Raw genomic sequence first — 19,992 nt, 5'->3', positions numbered from 1 at the left:
GCATGGAGAAGGAGAAAAAAAATCTTCCCAGTTGATGTGAGTGTGGTAGACAATTATAAGAAATGCCTATTTAAGGTTGTTCCTGCCAAAAGGAACAATACTAGGTACTAGAGCCAAGGATGTACTTACTTTTCCCTACAGAAGGAAATGCCTTATCTGCAATTTTATGTTGAATAAGTTATTGCAGAGTCATTTTTTCGTAAGTTTTTTTGTTTAAGTACATCACTATTATCTTTATATATTGTTTAAATCAGCATTCCCCAACCTTTACAACTTGGCAGCCTGATGGGAGGGAGGGGGGAACCAGCCTGCTGCTCATGCAAATGAAGCTGGGTGCACATGCATGCGCTGGCACACTGCTCATGTGGCCTGATTCCAAACAGGTCACATCCCGGGGGGATGAGAACCTCTGGTTTAAATGAATATAAAATATTGATGTCCACATATATTGAAAAAGAAAACTTTACATGTGATATACTTGCTTTTTCATATGACTGTATATGTCTATAAGTGTTTCAGCCCTTCATGCTTCCTTTTAGTTATGAATCAGTTTCACACAGGATAAACAAAACTTTTATTTAAAAAAATTAAAAATATAATTGAAACCCAACTTACAAAAAATACATACAGTGTTCTTTGTAGTAGACAAGTTGTTACTGGCTTATTATAATTAATGTGCTAGGGATGTATTTCCCTTCATGGATTAATAAAAAGCAAAACTGGCTCAACTGTTACTGACAAAGACCAGAGACAATAAGACTTAACTAGTATTATATCAAATATTTAGTAACTTTTCCATTTTCCTATCCTATCCTATCCTTTGTCCCATATTGCTTAATAATGGAAGTTCTATATTTAAATTGTTTTAACTTTCTTTGAGTAATGGGAAAGTACTATCAGGATATTATACGTCTAAATAATTATTATCCGGGAGTTTATCTCACATATTGAGATAACAGTCTGCAAAAATATTTATGTGCACTGAAATGGGAAACAATAAGCCAAGCAGTCCATTAAAAGCACAATACAAGACTGCTGGATTTATTGATGTGTTAATTTAGAAAATAATGAAGTCTCCAGATAAATTACAGTAATTGCAATTAGTTTCACAGAATCACTTTTTCAAAGCTCAAATATTTTCACCCATATAAATACATCTCAGCAATACTATCCAGATGCTCTATTTTCTTCCTCATACCCCAAGGTCAGCCTGCAAGCTATATCCTGTGTACATCTGGTTCTTATTAAACTATTTTCAGTGTCATGAATGAAGGTAAATATAGATGTGTCAGGATAATGTTGCAGGATCCAATCTGAGTCAGTCACCAGGACCAAAGTTTTATTCTTCCAAGCTTTCAGGTTCATACTGGAGCCCATCATCAGGGAATTTATCCCTCTCCAGAATATGTGCACTGAGCTGTTCTACATATATTTTAGATATATATGATCCTTAGCATTTTTCTATTTTTAGGAAAATTTCTGCAAAGTATTAAGTATTCCAAGAAATTTACCTCCTCTTTCTTGTATGCGTATGATGCATAAACATCTATAGTTAATGAATGCATTCATTACTATTACGTATGGATAGCTGTATTAGTGCTAATCATATATAATAAATGGATAAAAGTTGCTAAAGTGAAAATGCTTAGTATAACTATCCTAAGAGAAATATTAAAAGATATAGGTTTGTAGGCTGAAATCACAGAAAACATGAAATTATTTTCTGAATGTGAAATTTGCTTATCAGTTGCCAAAGGATCTTTAAAATCAGAGGCCAATGCTTGAGTATTGATAGAGGTAGAAAGATATTCTTTGGCCATGAAACAGAAGACAGCAAAAAAGTGAAGAACTATAGGAACAATTGGAAAGTTTAATATTTCCAATTAATTTTTTCAAAGTCATTCTGGAACCTGCAGCTAGATGCTTCTGAAATGATGGTTTCACCTCATCACAACAATCACTTGCTTTTTTCAATCCACTTATTCTTTTGAAAAAGAATTTTAAAATCAAGGGTCTGATAAATATGCTTTAAGCTATAAACCAGGGCTGTCAAACTCCCAGCCCACGGGCCGGATGCATCAAGCACTGGCCACGCCACACCCAGTTTAGTGAAGGGGGAAAAAGTCCTGAAATATTATGTGATGCCGCTATGGCAACATGAGTTTGACACTCCTGCTAGACCATACATTTGCATTTTATTTCTTTTGTAGTGCCAAGTATGTTTTGAATGTATTTTAACAAATTGTAATTATCTGAAGCAAGGTCTGACTAGCATTTTGCCCACAGCAATCTAAGGGTGATCAAGAAAAAGTGAAAATTGTAATTATCAAGTTCTATAACTGCCAGAACAACATGCCTTACTATTCTATGCACAAGATTACAAAAAGCACACTGCCAATTTCCATACTATTTTATTACTAAGCTGTAGAGATAGCCAAAGATTTTTAAGATTATTATAAGGTATAGATTCCCCTCGCACATATGTGCTAGTCATTGCCGACTCTAGAGGGCGGTGCTCATTTCCGTTTCAAAGCCGAAGAGCCAGCGCTGTCTGAAGACGTCTCCGTGGTCATGTGGCCGGCATGACTCAATGCCAAAGGTGCACGGAACGCTGTTACCTTCCACCAAAGGTGGTCCCTGTTTTTTCTACTTGCATTTTTACGTGCTTTCGAAACTGCTAGGTTGGCAGAAGCTGGGACAAGTAACAGGAGCTCACCCCGTTACACGGCAGCACTAGGGATTCGAACCGCTGAGCTGCCGACCTTTCAATTGACAAGCTCAACGTCCTAGCCCCTGAGCCACCGCATCCCCTAAGATTATTATAGCTATAGGTAAACTAGTATAGGATCAATTGTGAATGCTGATTACTATTAGTATGTACAGTATGAACCTAAATATACATTGTATGCTGACATTAAACATAATATCTTAAAAAGAACATGAAGATAAAATATTTGTTATATTTGTAGTGAATACAATAGATACAAACGGAACGTACTCATGAGATAATAATTTAATTTACTCATGCAGCAGGTTCTTATGCAGGTTCTCCTATTTGTTCAATAGTATTTAAGAGTATCCTTAATATAATTCTCAGTGGCCACCCACAGCATTCCATATATAAAAACTCCATATTGAATATTAACTGGAAAAAATTATCCTGAATACTGAATCTAAAGTACTCATGCATCATTCCTGTTGTGACAAATGTTATCTATACAAAAATAACTGAACAATTGATAGCTGCTGTTAGTATCTCATTGCAACAAGGTACCTATTAATCATTCTAATATAGCTATCCGCTGCAGGATTTTTTCCTAGATAATACGTTTTAGAAAATTCAATGTTGATTATAGCAAATGTCAGGGTATGCCACTATATCATTCTTTATCTGTAAATGGTATCAAATCAAGTATTTCACTCTATCCTCCTCCTCTCCTGTAAAGACTCCTAACTGCTGTTCTAGAATAAAGCAATATGTGAATATAGAATTATGAGAAATGCATATATATTGGTAAACGTATGTCTGCTTAGCCAAGTAATAATTGCCCATAGCCCTTGAAATTTTTGCATAATAATTTTCTTGTAATAGAAATTCCTAGAAATAGAACTAAAACACAAGCAGGTTTAGTTTTTTTAAATCTTACAGACTAATTAAATGTAGACTTGTATATAATTATAGTTCTAGTTAATAAATACTGCAAAATAAAGTCAGAATGAAGAGCATAACCATGACATCATGTCAGAATTCATCTGCAAATCAAACACATTCAAAATATGCTTTCTGAATAAGGAACCACTCACTGTTCTATTCATATTCAGCATACTTTGCTTTTGTTCCTTTATAAATGCTTCTTTGAAATATTCAACTGCGAAGGCACTATTATTTTCTTTGTTTCCTTCATTTTTCAGAGAAAAGTTATTTTCAGTTTGTCTCAGAGCTGACAATAAAATATTTTGAAAAAATTCTGTTTCTTTTATTAAAGTCAGTCCAAGCCGTTCAGCAAGTAGATTCTTATTTCCTAACTTCAGTAATTTTATCTTGCAAGTTGGTGGTAGCAATCCAATGAAGGCATGAAGGCATTGGAACAAGGCAAGTTGATGTCTGTGAAATAGACGAACAAGACAGTTGTCACTATGTATTCAATGGAAAGATTTACATGAAAAACAAAATTCTCATGGCAAAGAAATATGACTCTACTTTGCCTGGAAAAAAAATCTTTGGAATAAGTGCCAAGCATAAAAACAATGTTGAAAACACTTGTCTTATACATTCAAAAACCTGCAAAATTCAGAGGCAGCATTATGTACCATGTTCTCATGACTTGTTCTCTAAGATTCATTAGCAGCACTATGATACTGTAGAGATTTCAACACATTACATAATTAAAAAAAAAATTAAAGGTTGATTATTGTTAATTCTGAGAAAAGGTAAAGTACTTTTTTCAAATTCCTCTTAACTGTATCAGATACTGCATTAAGTCAGTAGTTACGTTTTTAATGGTACCTTATGTAAACTATTTAAATTTCTTTAATAAACAAATGAAACATTTACTTATCTAGCAGATACTAGGGGGACAATGATTAAAAAATGGTCACTTAGGGATCCTCTGTCAGCAACATTACTACCTCTACAAACTAATTCAGCACAGTTTTTAATACTCAAAAAGAGTATTTCTCTTTCTTCTCTCTTTTTGAATATTTTAATACTCAAAAAGTCTTTTTCAGCCTTTCAATGGTTGCTACCTGCAGAATACTGTTAAAAATCCTTCAAACGGTGTTTTTAGATTCCACTTGAAAAGAGTGCCATTCAGATTTCCAGATTTCCAGCAGACCATATAACCTGGATAGTTCTCGATTGGTGTACACTCCATTTGTTCCAATAGACGCTTGTTTACTGGAAGCAATGTGCAGTCAGAGGAGATTATTTGGAAAGAGGATTTGTGTGATATTGCACAGAGTGCCAAAAGATCTTCTGTAGAACCTGCAACACACACACACAAAATGTAATGAAGCTAAGCAGTACGATATGTTTAAAACCGATATCTACTTAATTTTGTTTCTAAAATGTATCCCCATAGTCACATAATCAAAATTCAGATGCTTGGCAACTCACTCATATTTATGACAGTTGCAGTGTCCCAAGGTCATGTTTTGCCACCTTATGACAAGCAAAGTCAATGGGGAAGCCGGATTCATTTTTTTAAAAAGTTATTAACAACTACAATGATTTTGTGGCAAGAAAAATTGTAAAATGGGGCAAAACTCACTTAACTCTCCCACTTAGCAAAAAAAAAAATTGGACTCAACTGTGGTCGTAAGTCAAGGACTATCTATAAAGGGAGAATGAAGAAGGGTTGAGGCATGGTCTTAGTGTTGTCTTATTTATGTCATAGAAAATGTTATTCTAAATATTTTTAAAAGGTTCTTTTGAAACAACAAAAAAAGAATTTGATCACAATTATAACATACAGACAATACTGTATACAGTATAAAACATTAATGGAAATCTTAATTTGAAAAAAATATGAAGTTTCATTCTTTATTGTATATATTTCTTATTGTAAATATATATTTACCTGGATACTCTTTCATATTTATTGAAAGTTTTCCAGTAGAAATCTCTACCAGACTTAGTAAAAAATCTCCACATAGCAAAGTCAATCTTTTGCTTTTCTGCCAGTTTTCACTGTTACTGCTTTTCTTCGCATGAAGCAGTACCACGCAAGTTATTTCATGCCATGCCAAGAAAGGGGACAGATGGGTAACTGCTGTAATGGCTTTTGCCTTATTCCTCTTCACTTCTGAGTCTTTTCCATTGCACTTGCTTTCTTCATTAAGGCAACTTAACTTGATTTTTTTGGGCAATGGTTCAAAGTGCCAACATGATAGAGGCTCAGCCTCTGAAGCTTTCGTCACTGTAACTACTCTACAGTGGCATTTTGATGGAGAAAGTAAATGGTGCTTCTGGCCAATTATCAGAGATAAACTGGCATCACTGAGTAGCCTGCTTCGAAACAAAAGAATACAATGTAAACAAATATATTTATAACTTCAGGATTTGTAGTGTACTATGCTCTTGTGTACAGGTAGTTGTCAACTTACAACCATTTGTTTAATGACTTTCAAAGTTCAATTGGAACTGGAAAAAGTGACTTATGATTGCTTTCAGTTTACGATTGTTGCAGCATCCCCAAGATCATATGTTCAACATTTGGACACTTGGCAACTGGCATGTAACTCAACAATTGTCTTGCTTAGTAACAGAAATTTTGGACTCAACTGTGGTCATAAGTAGAAGACTACCTGTATTTGATATTTATAATTCACAACTGCTTTTTGTCAACTTCATATTAAATACAATGTAATTAAACATATCTTCAATTTTTACTCATAAGATGTATCTTATAACATTTTGTTTTAGAATAGTTTTAAATATCTATATATCTAGACTTTTTTTATTTTGGAATTAAAAGCTTTGATCATATAAATGGTGTCAATTATATATGTTCAATTTGGAATTCAGGTTTTGACCATATATATGTTGCCAATGATTCAATGTGATTGTATAGAATTTAAACTACTCACAAGTCGAATGTTTCCATGATTTCTACTCCAACTATTAACTGATCATCCACCACACGATACCAAACCTTCTTTACAATTTGTTCTTCATCTTCAGTTGGAGTCAATACACCATTATGAAATTCTTCCTCTGTTTCATCCCAAAGAGAAACAAGATTTTCCTTAGATGGAAAGATGAATATTTTTTAAATATAAAGCCAAATAACTTTTTGTATAATGAAAATTTGTTGTTGTTATGGATTAGACAATCATGGAACTCAAAATGCATTTTAACTAATATATAAACTTGAGGCTCAACTAAAATTACTGCAGTATGTTACACATTATATAGGCAATTTTAAATCATCCTTATCAAGTATTTATACCCATTCTGATTTTTCCCTTCAATTTCAAATTGAGTAAACTGCACTATGTAAGTGCCTAGGTGATTCCATATAAACAATTGAAAAGTTACCATTATCCTGAATATTATAAATATATGTGTTATTGGCAAGCAGAATATTTCAGTGATCTCTAAACACTATAGCAACAATTTTTCAACCAGCATTCTGTTAAAAAATAATTACATTACTTGTTTAACTGGACTCATTATTATTTTTGTTTCTGTTACTAGAAATGGCAAGTTCTATACCTATATAATAGGGAAAAATTACATACCACTTTTAACATTGCTACAAAATACCTTTTTGATCCTAGGAATTCTTTGTTTCCAGTCTTGAACAAGATCTAATAATGCACGACAGCTTTCCATCAAAACTTTTTCTTTGAGGCGTAAATGTTGTTGAATGGCTCGAACAGATGCAAAACCAGCCTATGTAAGAGAACAGAGAATTTTGATGATACTCTTGTAAGCATCATGGTAAGTATTTTCTTCCTGAAAGATGCTGAAGATCTATTTTTATTCATATGGTTTAAAAATTACTTAGGTTGGAAATATGACTTCTAGACTTCCAGAAATGTATTTCTAAATTCAAGTAAAATAATATATATTTAGCAACTAATGTTCTGCTTGTAATGATACCCACATAGTAGATAGACTGAAAACATGTCAAAATACAAGTTTCATTAAATAAAACAAAACGTATATCCAAGAAAAAGATGCTACACACCAACCTGTAATCGTGCTTCAAGTGCTTTGATAGTAAGAAGGCGATTCTCTTGTATCTCTTCAGCATAACAGTCATTTTCATACTTTATATTATTCTAAGAAAAAGCAATGCACATACTAATTAAACACCAAAGATTTATAGAACACTCTGTGAAGTGGAGAACATCACAAGAATCCAAACATATACTTAAGATCTTTCCATAGGAAAACTGAAACTAAGCACACCCCTTCTGGTCAGGCAGCAGAAGAGACTGACACTGCTTTGTGTGCAACCCTGTATATTACAGAGGAGGAGACAAAAAAAAATCACACCCACCTCCACACCAGATATAGCTTATATATATTTCCTAACTGTTTAAAATACGCTGCATGTAGTTGCAGTCTGATTTTTGATGTAACAGATTAGATGGTGAGGGGATCACAATTTTAAAAAATATTCTAAAGATGCCAATCACACTACTAAGACTATATAGAAATTTAAAAGCTTGAAAATGAGGCATACATAACTGCCAAGGTTGATCAGAATGCTAAATCACTCAAACTACCAGTAAACACAGTACATCTTTTTTTTTTTTTTTTTTTGGAATTTATATCCCGTCCTTCTCCGAAGACTCAGGGCGGCTTACATTGTGTAAGGCAATAGTCTCATCCTATTTGTATATTTATATACAAAGTCAACTTATTGCCCCCCCAACAATCTGGGTCCTCATTTTACCTACCTTATAAAGGATGGAAGGCTGAGTCAACCTTGGGCCTGGTGGGACTCAAGCCTGCAGTAATTGTAATTGCAGGCAGCTGTGTGTTAATAACAGGCTGCATTAGCAGCCTGAGTCACTTCCCAGCCCTATCTTGGGACTTATGTATTACCTTTTATGTATTACCTTTATGTATTACATCTTGGGACTTATGTATTACCATTTATATATCTACATCAAATAAATCCAACCTTCTCCTTTAGAAACAAAAAACAAAGCTTAGTATGTCATTCAAACTCTAATGTTTAGAATTAGATGAGATAAATCATGATAGTCTCAAGCATAAGTTGCAGAATTGACTTTATGCTATTCAATAAGTCATAGTTAAGATTAAACACAGGCTATGTTTATACACTGTAACATAAGGTACCATAATGTATTTTGTTAGTTTTAACTTAACATGTGATCCATTCCACTGTAGTTTATATGTGTTTTATTTCACTGAAATAATATAAGAATTTGAAATAAAACTTAAATGGAAGCTTTGAACTACCATGTTTCCCTGAAAATAGGACATGTCCTGAAAATAAGGCCAAGCCTGATTTTTGGGGTGGGCATAAATATATGCCCTCCCCCGAAAAAAAGCCCAAGTGACGGGATGGGCGTGGACAGCATAGAAGGCAGCCCTTCCCTTCCCTGGTCACCTCAGGGCTTCTCAGCCCCTTAATCGGATGAGCTGAGCTGCTCAGACTGCCATTCACAGCTGATTCACAGGTGCTGCTCAGGCCACTGCCTCCAGCAAGCACAGCTGCTTTTGCAGCCAATTGTGGCTGCAAAAGAAGTTGGAGGCCAAGCGATGCACCCCACGTCTCGCACCCTCCTTACCGAATGGTGACAGTCACAGCAGGGAAATCTGTCCACGGAACAGCTGTCTCATGGGTGCCGCTCCAGCCGGTGCCTCCAGCAAGCATGGCCATTTTTGCCATTGATTGCTGCCACTTCTGCAGCAGGAGGCCAAGCGATGTGCCCCATATGCCTCACGTCAGCTTTCCGAAGGGTACTGTAGCAGCAGCTATCCACAATTTCTTAACCCTTATTTTGTCCTGACCCACATGGCCCAGTTCAGTCGGGATGAAATAAGGGTAAAACAATTGTGGATAGCTGCTGGTACAGTACCCTTCAGAAGGCCGGCGCGAGGCACATCGCTTGGCCTCCTGCTGCAGAAGTGGCTGCAATCGATGACAAAAATGGCCGTGTTTGCTAGAGGCGCCAGCCAGACCGGCACCCATGAGGCAGCTGTTCCGTGCCTGCTGTGACTGTCACCATTACGTAAGGAGGGTGCGAGGCACGACTCTGCAGAATGACTGTGCGCGAGGAGCGCTTTTGGGAAAGAAGGCAAAGGGGAAGTGATCGCTTGCAAACTCCCGCCCTGCTCCCACCTCTCCGCTGAGCAACTCCCGACAGCCCCAGATGCCCAAAGCCCGCACGATTCCCTTTTCCACAGTGTCCAGCTTTTAATCGAGTGGGGTGGCAGGTGGGGTTGGGGAGAAGCAAGACATGTGGAGCGAGACAGGGCTCGCTCCTTTTGCCGTCTCTTCTCCCCCTCTCGCCAGTCATGGCACGGCATCCTGCCCCTGCCAAATTGGGTGAAATTTGGGGGTGGCAGATGGGGAGGGGTGGGGCTGGGGAGACGTGAAATGTGTCTTACCTGCCTTACAGCTTTGTTGTGTATCTCGCAATTAAACTTCTTGAACTCGCGAGAAGTTTGTTTTTACCCTACGTGTTTGCCTGCAGACAATGGTGAGACAAGAGCTTCAAGGTAGGTAAAATGCGCATCTCCCCAGCCCAAGTCCAACCCCTCTCCACCTGTCACCCCCAAATTGCATCCAATTTGGGCAGGGGCAGGAAGCCCTGCCATGCCCAGAGAGAGGGGGAGAAGAGATGGCAAGAGGAACCCTGTCACGCTTCACACATCTCGCTTCTCCCCTGCCCCACATGCTACCCTCCTTGATAAAAGAGCCGGGTGCTGTGGAAAAATGAGCTAGGCAGGGACAGGCTTTGGGTGTCTGGGTCTGCTGGGGGTCACCCGGCGGAGAGGCGGGAGTGGGGCCAAGGAGTTTGCAGGCAAGGGGGATGGACGCATGGGAGGCGGGCAAGTGCCAAGAACACCGGGGAGATTCCCACCTTTGGTTGCCCCAGCGAACAGTTGACAAGTGGCTGCTGACATAGCAGCAGCCATGAGGTGACCATGCTTTCCACCTCCTGCACCCCAAAATAATAAGACTTCTCTGATAATAAGGCCAAGCCCTTATTTCAGGGTTCAAAAAGATATAAGACAGGGTCTTATTTTCAGGAAAACACAGTACTTGTAGTTGTACTGGAGATGCTGACCGAAATCTACAAGCCCAATGCTTAGAAGTACTTTGTACTGGAATAATAAACCATGTTAAGCCTTACATAGGAAGGCTTTTGTCTGCTTTGTAACTAATTGAGTCAAAGTTTTGATTTGTAAGATATTGACATGACCAAAGTCAGTAATTTGAATCAAAATGTTCATTGAAATCCTGTATGCAATGATACAATCTGTACTGAAATATGAACTTAAATATTAAATTATTAAATTTTAAACTAAATTTAAATTAAATAAAAACATTAAACATTAAAGCAATAATCGGCATAATTAAATAAACATTTGCCAATTATTTGTAGCATATCTTACCTCATAATTAATATTTCCAAAATCTGTTATTTGAAACGCCTTTAATGTTTCTGAAATAGAGTCACTTTTTAAAAAAACTAAGATTTGTTCAGTTCCAATACCAGCAAAATCATCTACCAGAACAGATTTCACATTCTTCCAGCAAGAAGCCACCTAGAACATAAATCAGAATTGTAATGATTAATTTTATATATATAGCGCATGATTAAAATATGCAAGACAGCAGCATTTTATCTGAAATTTTTGCAATGATAGGCATTATTTGCATTTATTAAAATATGTTAGTTCTACTAACTTAAAAGGCAGCTTAAGATACATGGTACAGCAACTACAAGATCGCACTGCACAGGAATAATTTTACTCATAATTGCTGTCATAATGTCAATTTACATGGAACATGATCTGTAAATCCAAGCTTGAACACAAGCACTTTAAAATCTACCACACACTAACTGTGAATATTGTATTTAATTTATAAATCTGTTCTTTTAAAAACTTGATCCTTCCCATGGCTTATATTTTAAATCTAATCAAAATAAATAATAAATTGGTTAGAATTTCATTTAAGCCCGGAATAACCTGAGCCTAACCCTGTGTATATGTGTGTATTCGTGTTTGTATAACTTAATGATAGTTTGCAATTCCAAAACAATATTTTTATCTGTGAGCTTGTACAGAGCCTATTACCAATAAATAAGTATGTTCAGTCAGGTTTGATATAAAGAGCAAGGATTTAATTAAGACACAGAGCAGATATAAAATTAAAAAGGAGTTAATCAATTAAATTATGTCAAAATTGTATTACTCATTTTAGAAAATAAGCTTTGTGTCTACAAGGACCAAGAAAACCTTCACATGTCAGAACTCCATAATGCACATTAAGTTCCTATCTAAACAATGGCTGTCCTATATCATAACTGCAGGGAACAGATTTTGTTTGATTGAATGTTCAACACTTAAGCAAAATAACAGTACATGTATCCACATTTCTTCCATAAATCTGGACCGGAATAACTAGACATGTAATAATTTACAAAAACAATGAGATAGAATCTCCACAATTCTAATAAAAACTGTTTTAGAGCATCAGTTCAATACCTGCAAGTTATGTTTCCATATAGCACATACATCTCCGAAAGCAAACGTCACGATCACCAATTTACGATCTCCACCCACTGCAGCTATTTCTACTGAAAAAGGATTTTCATATGGAAGCTGCAGAAAGTGTTTAGGCCAACCATCTTCGAAGAAAATCAATTGGCCTTTACAAGTAACTGCAATCAGTGACGTCTTAAATTTACTTCTTTTTACTTCAGTTTTGCAAACATATACACAACGCACCACACTGCCATAAGCGTGAGGCAAGAAACTAGCATTCACTAGTACTTTTTGTTTGTCAACTCCATATGCAAAACACTCATATCCCCAGATGGCCAGGTCTGACCTAGCATTACTTTGCTTATTGTCTCCTGGAAAACCAGCAGCTCTGGTTCCTAAAACAACTATACCCTCATCCTTAACTTGACCAGCCCATTGGACAGAAGAAAACTGAATAGGGGCACATAAAACAGTGCCAGTTTGGGGAGAAATATGTAACAGATGTCCTTCATAATACCATATTATTGTTGGACCAGCCAATAATTTTACAGGTTCTTTGATTGCATAGTCTAATTTAAACTGCAGAATCAGTTCAAATTTATTATGGGTATGAACTAACAATAGCATATATTTAATTTTTTTCTTTTTGTTCTTTTTCAAAAGAACGCAAGGGTGAAGAATTCCAGTTCTGAAATCAGATGCATTGTTGCAGTGAATAATTTCAATATCTTCACCATATATGCAAAATGATCCAGTGGACACCTCATTAAACAATCTAGTGCCATTGTCAAATGTCATTCTTTTCACATGCAATGTAGTAATTGTGGTATCATCACTCTGTGAATTGTTCCCTCTTGATAGTTGGAAAAGAAGCAGTATCCCATTATAAGACAACAGTTTCTCTTGCTGATGCATCCACATTTTCTTTTCTTAACAAGATTCCATTGTATTAAGATCGGTGTTTCTCTGAATTCCACTACAAGGATTCTTCTGTAATTTTTGATCCAGAGAACATTTTAAAATCTGAAAATGTAAAGAGCTTTATTAATACTGCAAAAGATTTTGATTATTTTACCTTCAATAAATAGCAATCAGTACTTGAGAAGAAGCCAAAATATTATGAATATATACTTTTAAAAATGTAACCTACCAATTTCTGGGGGGGAAAAATCAGACTAATCCTAAAACATGATTGTCCAAAAGAAAACAATATACAGTATTTTTAATACTGGGAACTGGTTGCCACAAAGAAGAGGGAGTCAAGCTATTCTCCAAAGCACCTGAGGGCAGAACAAGAAGAACTAAGAACTAGAACCAAGAAGAAATTTCTTGACAGTTAGAACAATTAATCAGTGAAACAACTTCCCTCCAGAAGTTTTGAATGCACCAACACTGGAAGTTTTAAAGAAGAGATTGGACAATCCTTTCTCTGAAATGGAATAGGTCATGATCTCCTGCCTGAGCAAGGGGTTGGACTAGAAGACCTTCAAGGTCTGTTCTGTTCTGTTCTATTTTACCTTTGACTCCTCTATTAGAGTAAGAAAGAGTGAAATCATTAAGGCATATTTTTTCACAAACAAAATCATTAAAATGTTTCATAGTAAAATCCTTTGCAGCTGTACTTGAGTGGGATTTATTATAATATTCTTCTAAAATAAGAAACAATTCCAGACACAGAAAAAAATTGGCTGAAGTAGGGCAAAACAAATAAACTATTTACATCTATATAAACAAATGTTATTTATAAGACTTACAAAATATAATCAATATATGGCGCTAAGTCTTTGTTCCCCTAAGATAACAATACATGTGTCTACATTATAGGTAAAAATAGGAGCCTTATTTATGGAAAAGAGTGTCTGAATAATTATAGTAAACCCCAAAATCTCAGTAAAACAGATGATAAAACAGTATAAGCAATTGAATTAAGATGGACAGTTAAGTAACCTGTGGTCGAGTTTAGCAAGTAACAGAACAAAAATCTGAAATATTTGACGAAGTTAAACTTTTCTGGATAAATACTAATAATGATGAAAAATAAGAGTAAAAAAATATATCTCAAATTATTTATTTATTTATTTATTTATTTATTTGATTTTTATACCGCCCTTCTCCCGAAGGACTCAGGGCGGTGTACAGGCAGAATAAAACAAGCAATACAAAATACAATTAAAATGCAATTTAAAAAACTTATTAAATTAGCCTGAGAATTTAAAAAATTACCTTACACTAAAAACCCCATTTAAAATTAATAAAAATTTACCATTTAAAATTCAATTCAAGCCAGCCCCGCGCGAATAAAAAGGTGTGTCTTCAGTTCGCGGCGGCGGAAAGTCCGAAGGTCAGGTATTTGGCGTAAGCCTGGGGGAAGCTCGTTCCAGAGTGTGGGAGCCCCCACAGAGAAGGCCCTTCCCCTGGGGGCCGCCAGCCGACATTGTTTGGCGGACGGCACCCTGAGAAGTCCCTCTCTGTGAGAGCGTACGGGTCGGTGGGAGGCATGTGGTAACAGCAGGCGGTCCCGTAAGTACCCGGGCCCTAAGCCATGGAGCGCTTTAAAGATCGTAACCAACACCTTAAAGTGCACCCGGAAGGCCACAGGTAGCCAGTGCAGTCTGCGCAGGAGCGGTGTTACATGGGAGCTACGCGGAGCTCCCTCTATCACCCGCGCAGCTGCATTCTGGACTAACTGAAGCCTCCGAGTGCACTTCAGGGGGAGCCCCATGTAGAGAGCATTACAATAATCCAAGCGAGAGGTAGCAGCGCATGAGTGACTGTGCACAAGGCATCCCGATCAAGGAAGGCGCAACTGCGAACCAGGCGAACCTGGTGGAAGGCCCTCCTGGAGACGGCCGTCAAATGATCTTCAAGCGACAGCCGATCATCCAGGAGGACACCCAAGTTGCGCACCCTGTCCTTTGGGGCCAATAACTCGCCTCAACAGTCAACTGCGGCTGCAGCTGACTGAATCGAGATGCCGGCATCCACAGCCACTCCGTCTTGGAGGGATTAAGCTTGAGCCTGTTTCTCCCCATCCAGACCCGTACGGCTTCCAAACACCGGGACAGCACTTCAACAACTTCATTTGGGTGGCCCGGGTTGGAAAAGTACAGCTGGGTGTCATCAGCGTACTGTTGATATCTCACCCCGAAGCCACTGATGATCTCACCCAACGGCTTCATGTAGATGTTGAACAGCAGGGGCGAGAGAATCGACCCCTGCGGGACCCCACAAGTGAGGCACCTCGCGGCCGACCTCTGCCCCCCTGTCAACATCGTCTGCGACCGGTCGGAGAGATAGGAAGAGAACCACCGATACACGGTGCCTCCCACTCCCAATCCCCCCAACCGGCGCAGCAAGATACCATGGTCGATGGTATCAAAAGCCGCTGAGAGGTCTAATAGGACCAGGGCAGAGGTACCCCTGTCCCTGGCCCGCCAGAGATCATCCACCAATGCGACCAAAGCTGTCTCCGTGCTGTATCCGGGTCGAAGCCGGACTGGAACGGGTCTAGATAGACAGCTTCATCCAGGTATTGGGGTAGCTGTCGCGCCACAGCACTCTCTACAACCTTCGCAACGAAGCGAAGGTTGGAGACTGGACGATAATTTCCCAAAATAGCTGGGTCCAGGGAGGGCTTCTTGAGGAGGGGTCTCACCACCGCCTCTTTCAAGGCGGCAGGGAAAACCCCTTCCAGCAAAGAAGCGTTGATAATCCTCTGAGCCAGCCTCGTGTCACCTCCTGAGTGGCCAGTACCAGCCAGGAAGGACACGGGTCCAGTAAACATGTCGTGGCGTGAAGCCTCCCCAACAACCTGTCCACGCCTCGGAGCCACAGGGTCAAACTCATCCCAAACCGGCTCAACAAGACGTGTCTCCTCTCCCTCGCTTGGATTATCCCAATTTCGGTCCAGACCGTCCCGGAGCTGAGCGATTTTATCGTATAGATAACCACTAAACTCCTCGGCTCGTCCCTGCAACGGGTCATCCCGTACCTCCTGATGAAGGAGGGAGCGGGTCACCCGAAACAGGGCGGCCGGGCGGTTATCTGCCGACGCAATGAGGGTGGAGGCGTAGGAACGCCTCGCCTCCCTCATTGCCACTAGGTAGGTCCTAGAATAGGACCTAACTAGTGTCCGATCAGCCTCGGAACGACTGGACCTCCAAGTGCTCTCTAGGCGTCTTCTCCGGCGTTTCATCTCCCTCAGCCCCTCGGAGAACCAAGGGGCCGGGCGAGATCTGCGCCGGGTCAGAGGCCGCAAAGGCGCGACACGGTCCAAGGCCCCAGCCGCGGCCTGTTCCCAGGCCACGACTAGTTCCTCAGTCGTGCCGTGGGCCAGATCCTCAGGAAATGGCCCAAGCTCCGTCAGGAACCTCTCAGGGTCCATCAGGCGCCTGGGACGGAACCAACGTATAGGTTCCGTCTCCCTGCGATGGTGAGTGGCGGTTCGGAAGTCTAGGCGAAGGAGAAAATGATCGGACCATGACATTGGTTCTGTTACTAAATCATCTAATTCCAGATCATTTAACCACTGTCCAGAGATAAAAATCAAGTCCAGCGTGCCTCCCCCCGTGTGCGTAGGGCCATCATTTACTCGAATCAGGTCCAAGGCCGTCATGGAAGCCTGGAACTCCTGAGCTGCCGTCGATGACAAGCCGACTGATGGCAGGTTGAAATCCCCCATGACTACAAGTCTGGGGGTCTCAACCGCCACCGCGGCAAGCACCTCCAACAGCTCAGGCAGGGCTGTGGTCACGCAGCAAGGAGCCAGGTACGCGATCAACAAGCCCAACTGATTCCTATGGCCCCACCGCACATAGAGGGATTCACAGCCGGCAATCTGAGGAACAGTGGCCTCCCTCGGCTCTAGATCTTCCTTAATAACAACCGCCACCCCCCCACCCCTACCTTGGGCCCTCGGCTGATGAAATGCTCGGAAACCTGGAGGGCACAACTCAACAAGGGGGACCCCTCCCTCTGGCCCCAACCAGGTCTCCGTAATGCCCATCAGGTCCGCGGAAGCATGCATGAATATCATTGTAGGAGGTACAGTATAAAAGATACAGTATAAAACTATTCAATCAATAACATCCTCACCATGCGGACGGGGTGACATTGCTTATGAAATTGTCTGGAATTTTCTTTCAAAAATAGTGGTAACCCATTTAAAAAGGATTGATATTATAGATTCTATATTTTGAAGTCTCTGAGTGTACTTAAGATTGGCTCCTTCAGAATACATTGCACTGTTCTTCCATGTTCATAGCACATTGTTGAAATACAAGCTTTATCTGCTCAAAATCCAATTTTAATATAGCTTTAAAAATTGTAAAAGTGCAGCAGCTGCTATCCATCTTGCCAATATCAACTTTTTAACATGTCAATTGTCTATTAAAATTAAGCAAAACTAAAGATGTTAGCATTATTCATAACTTAATTTCTATATCTGAATTATAGAAATTTCTAGGTGTTGGGACTTCAACACTCACAATTCCACAGGGTGGTTGATCATTTTTAAGAAGTTTGGGAGTTGGTCCATCTACCTGGAAGTTGGTACGGTTAGGATTTACAACACTAGAATTTCCTCATTCCAGTATCATGCCACAGAATGTAACACTCTTTCAAGCCAAGGTAATCTCACCCACATAAATAATAACCGGGACAATTATTATGTGTATAATTATTTGTCAGCTTCAGGGTATTGTAGATCAAATTATTAGGAGACCAAGAAAAATCCCCATTTTCTGAATTTTTTAAGTTATCAATTCTAAATAAAGAAAAATGTGGATTGTAAGACCACATTTAAAATACTATATCCAATTTTGGTCACCACGTTACAAAAAAGATGTTAAGACTGTGGAGAAAGTGCAGAGAAGGGCAACTAAAATGATTAAAGGTCTGGAATCTAAAACATATGAAGAACAGTTGCAGGAATTGGACATGACTAGTCTAGAGAAAAGAAGAACTAGGGACATGATAGTAGGTAGCATTCCATTATATGAGGGGGCTGCCACAAAGAAGAGGGGATCAACTTATTTTCCAAAGCACCAGAAGGCAACGCAAGAAATAATGGATGGAAACTAATCAAGGAGAGAACAACTGGAATTAAGAAGAAATTTATTAGATTAGAATTAGATTATTAATTATTAAATTTATTAGATTAGAATTAGATTAGAAATTTATAAGAAGAAAATTAAGAAGCAAAAATGCCAGCTGCTTAGGTGCCAGGCTAAAAGTTATAAATCAATAAATTGCAGAATACAGGATACATAGGAAAGAGAGTAATAAATAAAGAAAGTAATTAGAGATTCCCCTTCCCCTGAAAAAATGGCAGACACATGGATCTGACAAATACAACTACTGGGAATTCCTTGGCGAAGTGCATCTCACTGCTGTTGGGCAGAATCCTGAGATTCTGAAAGATACAAATGTGACACAAGGGCAAAATGTGGGAAATGTGGTTGGACTTTATCCTGGTGGAGGAACACCAGATTTTTCCTTAAACAGGCCACTAAGAAATTAAAGAAATGCAGAAAGTTACAACTTGAATCTGTATTTCAAGTGATCTACTAATTAGCTGGGGGATTAAAAAAAATATTACAAACTGAAATCCGAGGTTTTTTGCCCAAATGTGAAGGAGGAGAAATTATGAATTTCCTTTGGGCTGAGGAGAAGTTAGATTTCATGTCTGAGCAATTACGCTCAATCTGGAATAGTTTAGGAGAATGGGACCCAGAGGGTGAACTTGGCACATTTAACTTCGCTGCATAGAGCTTTAAAATGTTTGGTGCTGTATACTTGAACTTGGGTGATTTTATTTCTGCTCCAATCCCCTGACACATTTAATTGTAACCCTTAATGTTTAATTTTTATTAAGTTCGGGGGTTCTTCCCCCACCCCCCAGAGAGAGAAAAACAGAGAGCGGGAGGGAGGGAAAGAGAGAGAGTGAGAAAGAAAGAGGGGGAAAGAGAGAGGGAGGGAAAGAGAGAAATAATATTACAAAAGTTTTTATTTTTTTATTTTTGCTAAACATAATATTTCAAAAGCACGAAAAAATGAAGGGGCATAAAAGTGCATTTATCATGTGCACTTAGAACAATTAGCTGAACTCTGCCTTGTTTATCATTATTTTAGGTAGTAAAACCTCACGTGGGTTTTGGGTTGCAGTTTGGGCACTCAGTCTCTAAAAGTTTCCCCATCATTGGTATAGGGTCTCCTGCTTGAGTAGGGGGTTGGACTCGAGGACCTGCAAGGTCCCTTCTAGCTCTGTTCTGTTTGGATCAAGGCTCAGTGGGAATCACAGACCCCGTTTTAATTAACAAGTCTGTGCTTCAACTTGCTTTTTTCTTTGTTGGCTGATATCCTGCTGAAGAGATTTCATACTACACTGTGATGCTTAAATCCTAGATTCCATGACAAACTGGCGGGTGCTACTAGGGACACCCTCCTCTTGATAATCCAGGCTACAAAATGGTTTTACCCACCCACCTCCTGTGCTTAGGATCTGGATCTTCCCAATAGAAGACTTAGACGTGCAGCAGAATGTAGCAGGGCATGGCAGTACAAAAATGTATTAAAACATACCACGCAATTACTTTTACACCAGCGTGAGTTCATCGCTTTCATAGGCAACGTAGCAAGGCTTTTCGCCGACCTTCTCGAAACCCGAAACCGCTAAGCCATCCATCAGAGCCCGCCGCGCAAGGGGCGGATTGAAAGGGCCTGATTCTTCGCTGTCTCCTGTTTCAGAGCGTCAGACGCAATTCCCTGAGGAGACGCCAACGCAACCA

General features: G+C 39.1%; 1 protein-coding gene across 2 annotated transcripts; it reads right to left on the bottom strand.

Moving 5' to 3' along the window:
• Nucleotides 1–557: 557 nt before the first annotated feature.
• Nucleotides 558–19,977, bottom strand: FANCB (FA complementation group B). Of its 2 annotated transcripts, none has more exons than XM_058184667.1 (9): nt 19,787–19,977; nt 12,206–13,228; nt 11,108–11,260; nt 7,699–7,788; nt 7,268–7,396; nt 6,589–6,746; nt 5,580–6,010; nt 4,747–4,984; nt 558–4,105 (listed from the first exon to the last, which is right to left on the bottom strand). In XM_058184667.1, the coding sequence occupies exons 2-9, from the start codon at nt 13,124–13,126 to the stop codon at nt 3,712–3,714; spliced, it is 2,514 nt and encodes an 837-aa protein (XP_058040650.1). In that variant the 5' UTR covers nt 13,127–13,228; nt 19,787–19,977; the 3' UTR covers nt 558–3,711. The 2 variants fall into 2 exon arrangements, with proteins under 2 accessions (XP_058040650.1, XP_058040651.1); XM_058184668.1 differs by having other exon boundaries at nt 5,580–6,007; nt 19,787–19,976.
• Nucleotides 19,978–19,992: the final 15 nt, after the last annotated feature.

This window comes from Ahaetulla prasina, chromosome 5 (genome assembly GCF_028640845.1).
Source record: "Ahaetulla prasina isolate Xishuangbanna chromosome 5, ASM2864084v1, whole genome shotgun sequence".
Classification (NCBI taxonomy): domain Eukaryota; kingdom Metazoa; phylum Chordata; class Lepidosauria; order Squamata; family Colubridae; genus Ahaetulla; species Ahaetulla prasina.
Note: the sequence above shows the minus strand (reverse complement) of the source record. Positions and strands in the feature narration are given on the sequence as shown.

Excerpts from the sequence above, each read along its gene's own strand:
- FANCB (XM_058184667.1), bottom strand. The coding sequence starts at position 13,126 with ATGTGGATGCATCAGCAAGAGAAACTGTTGTCTTATAATGGGATACTG. Across the intron at positions 7,789-11,107 it reads TTGGAAATATTAATTATGAG|AATAATATAAAGTATGAAAA; the intron begins GTAAGATATGCT and ends GCTTTTTCTTAG. Across the intron at positions 4,985-5,579 it reads AAATATGAAAGAGTATCCAG|GTTCTACAGAAGATCTTTTG; the intron begins GTAAATATATAT and ends TGTGTGTTGCAG.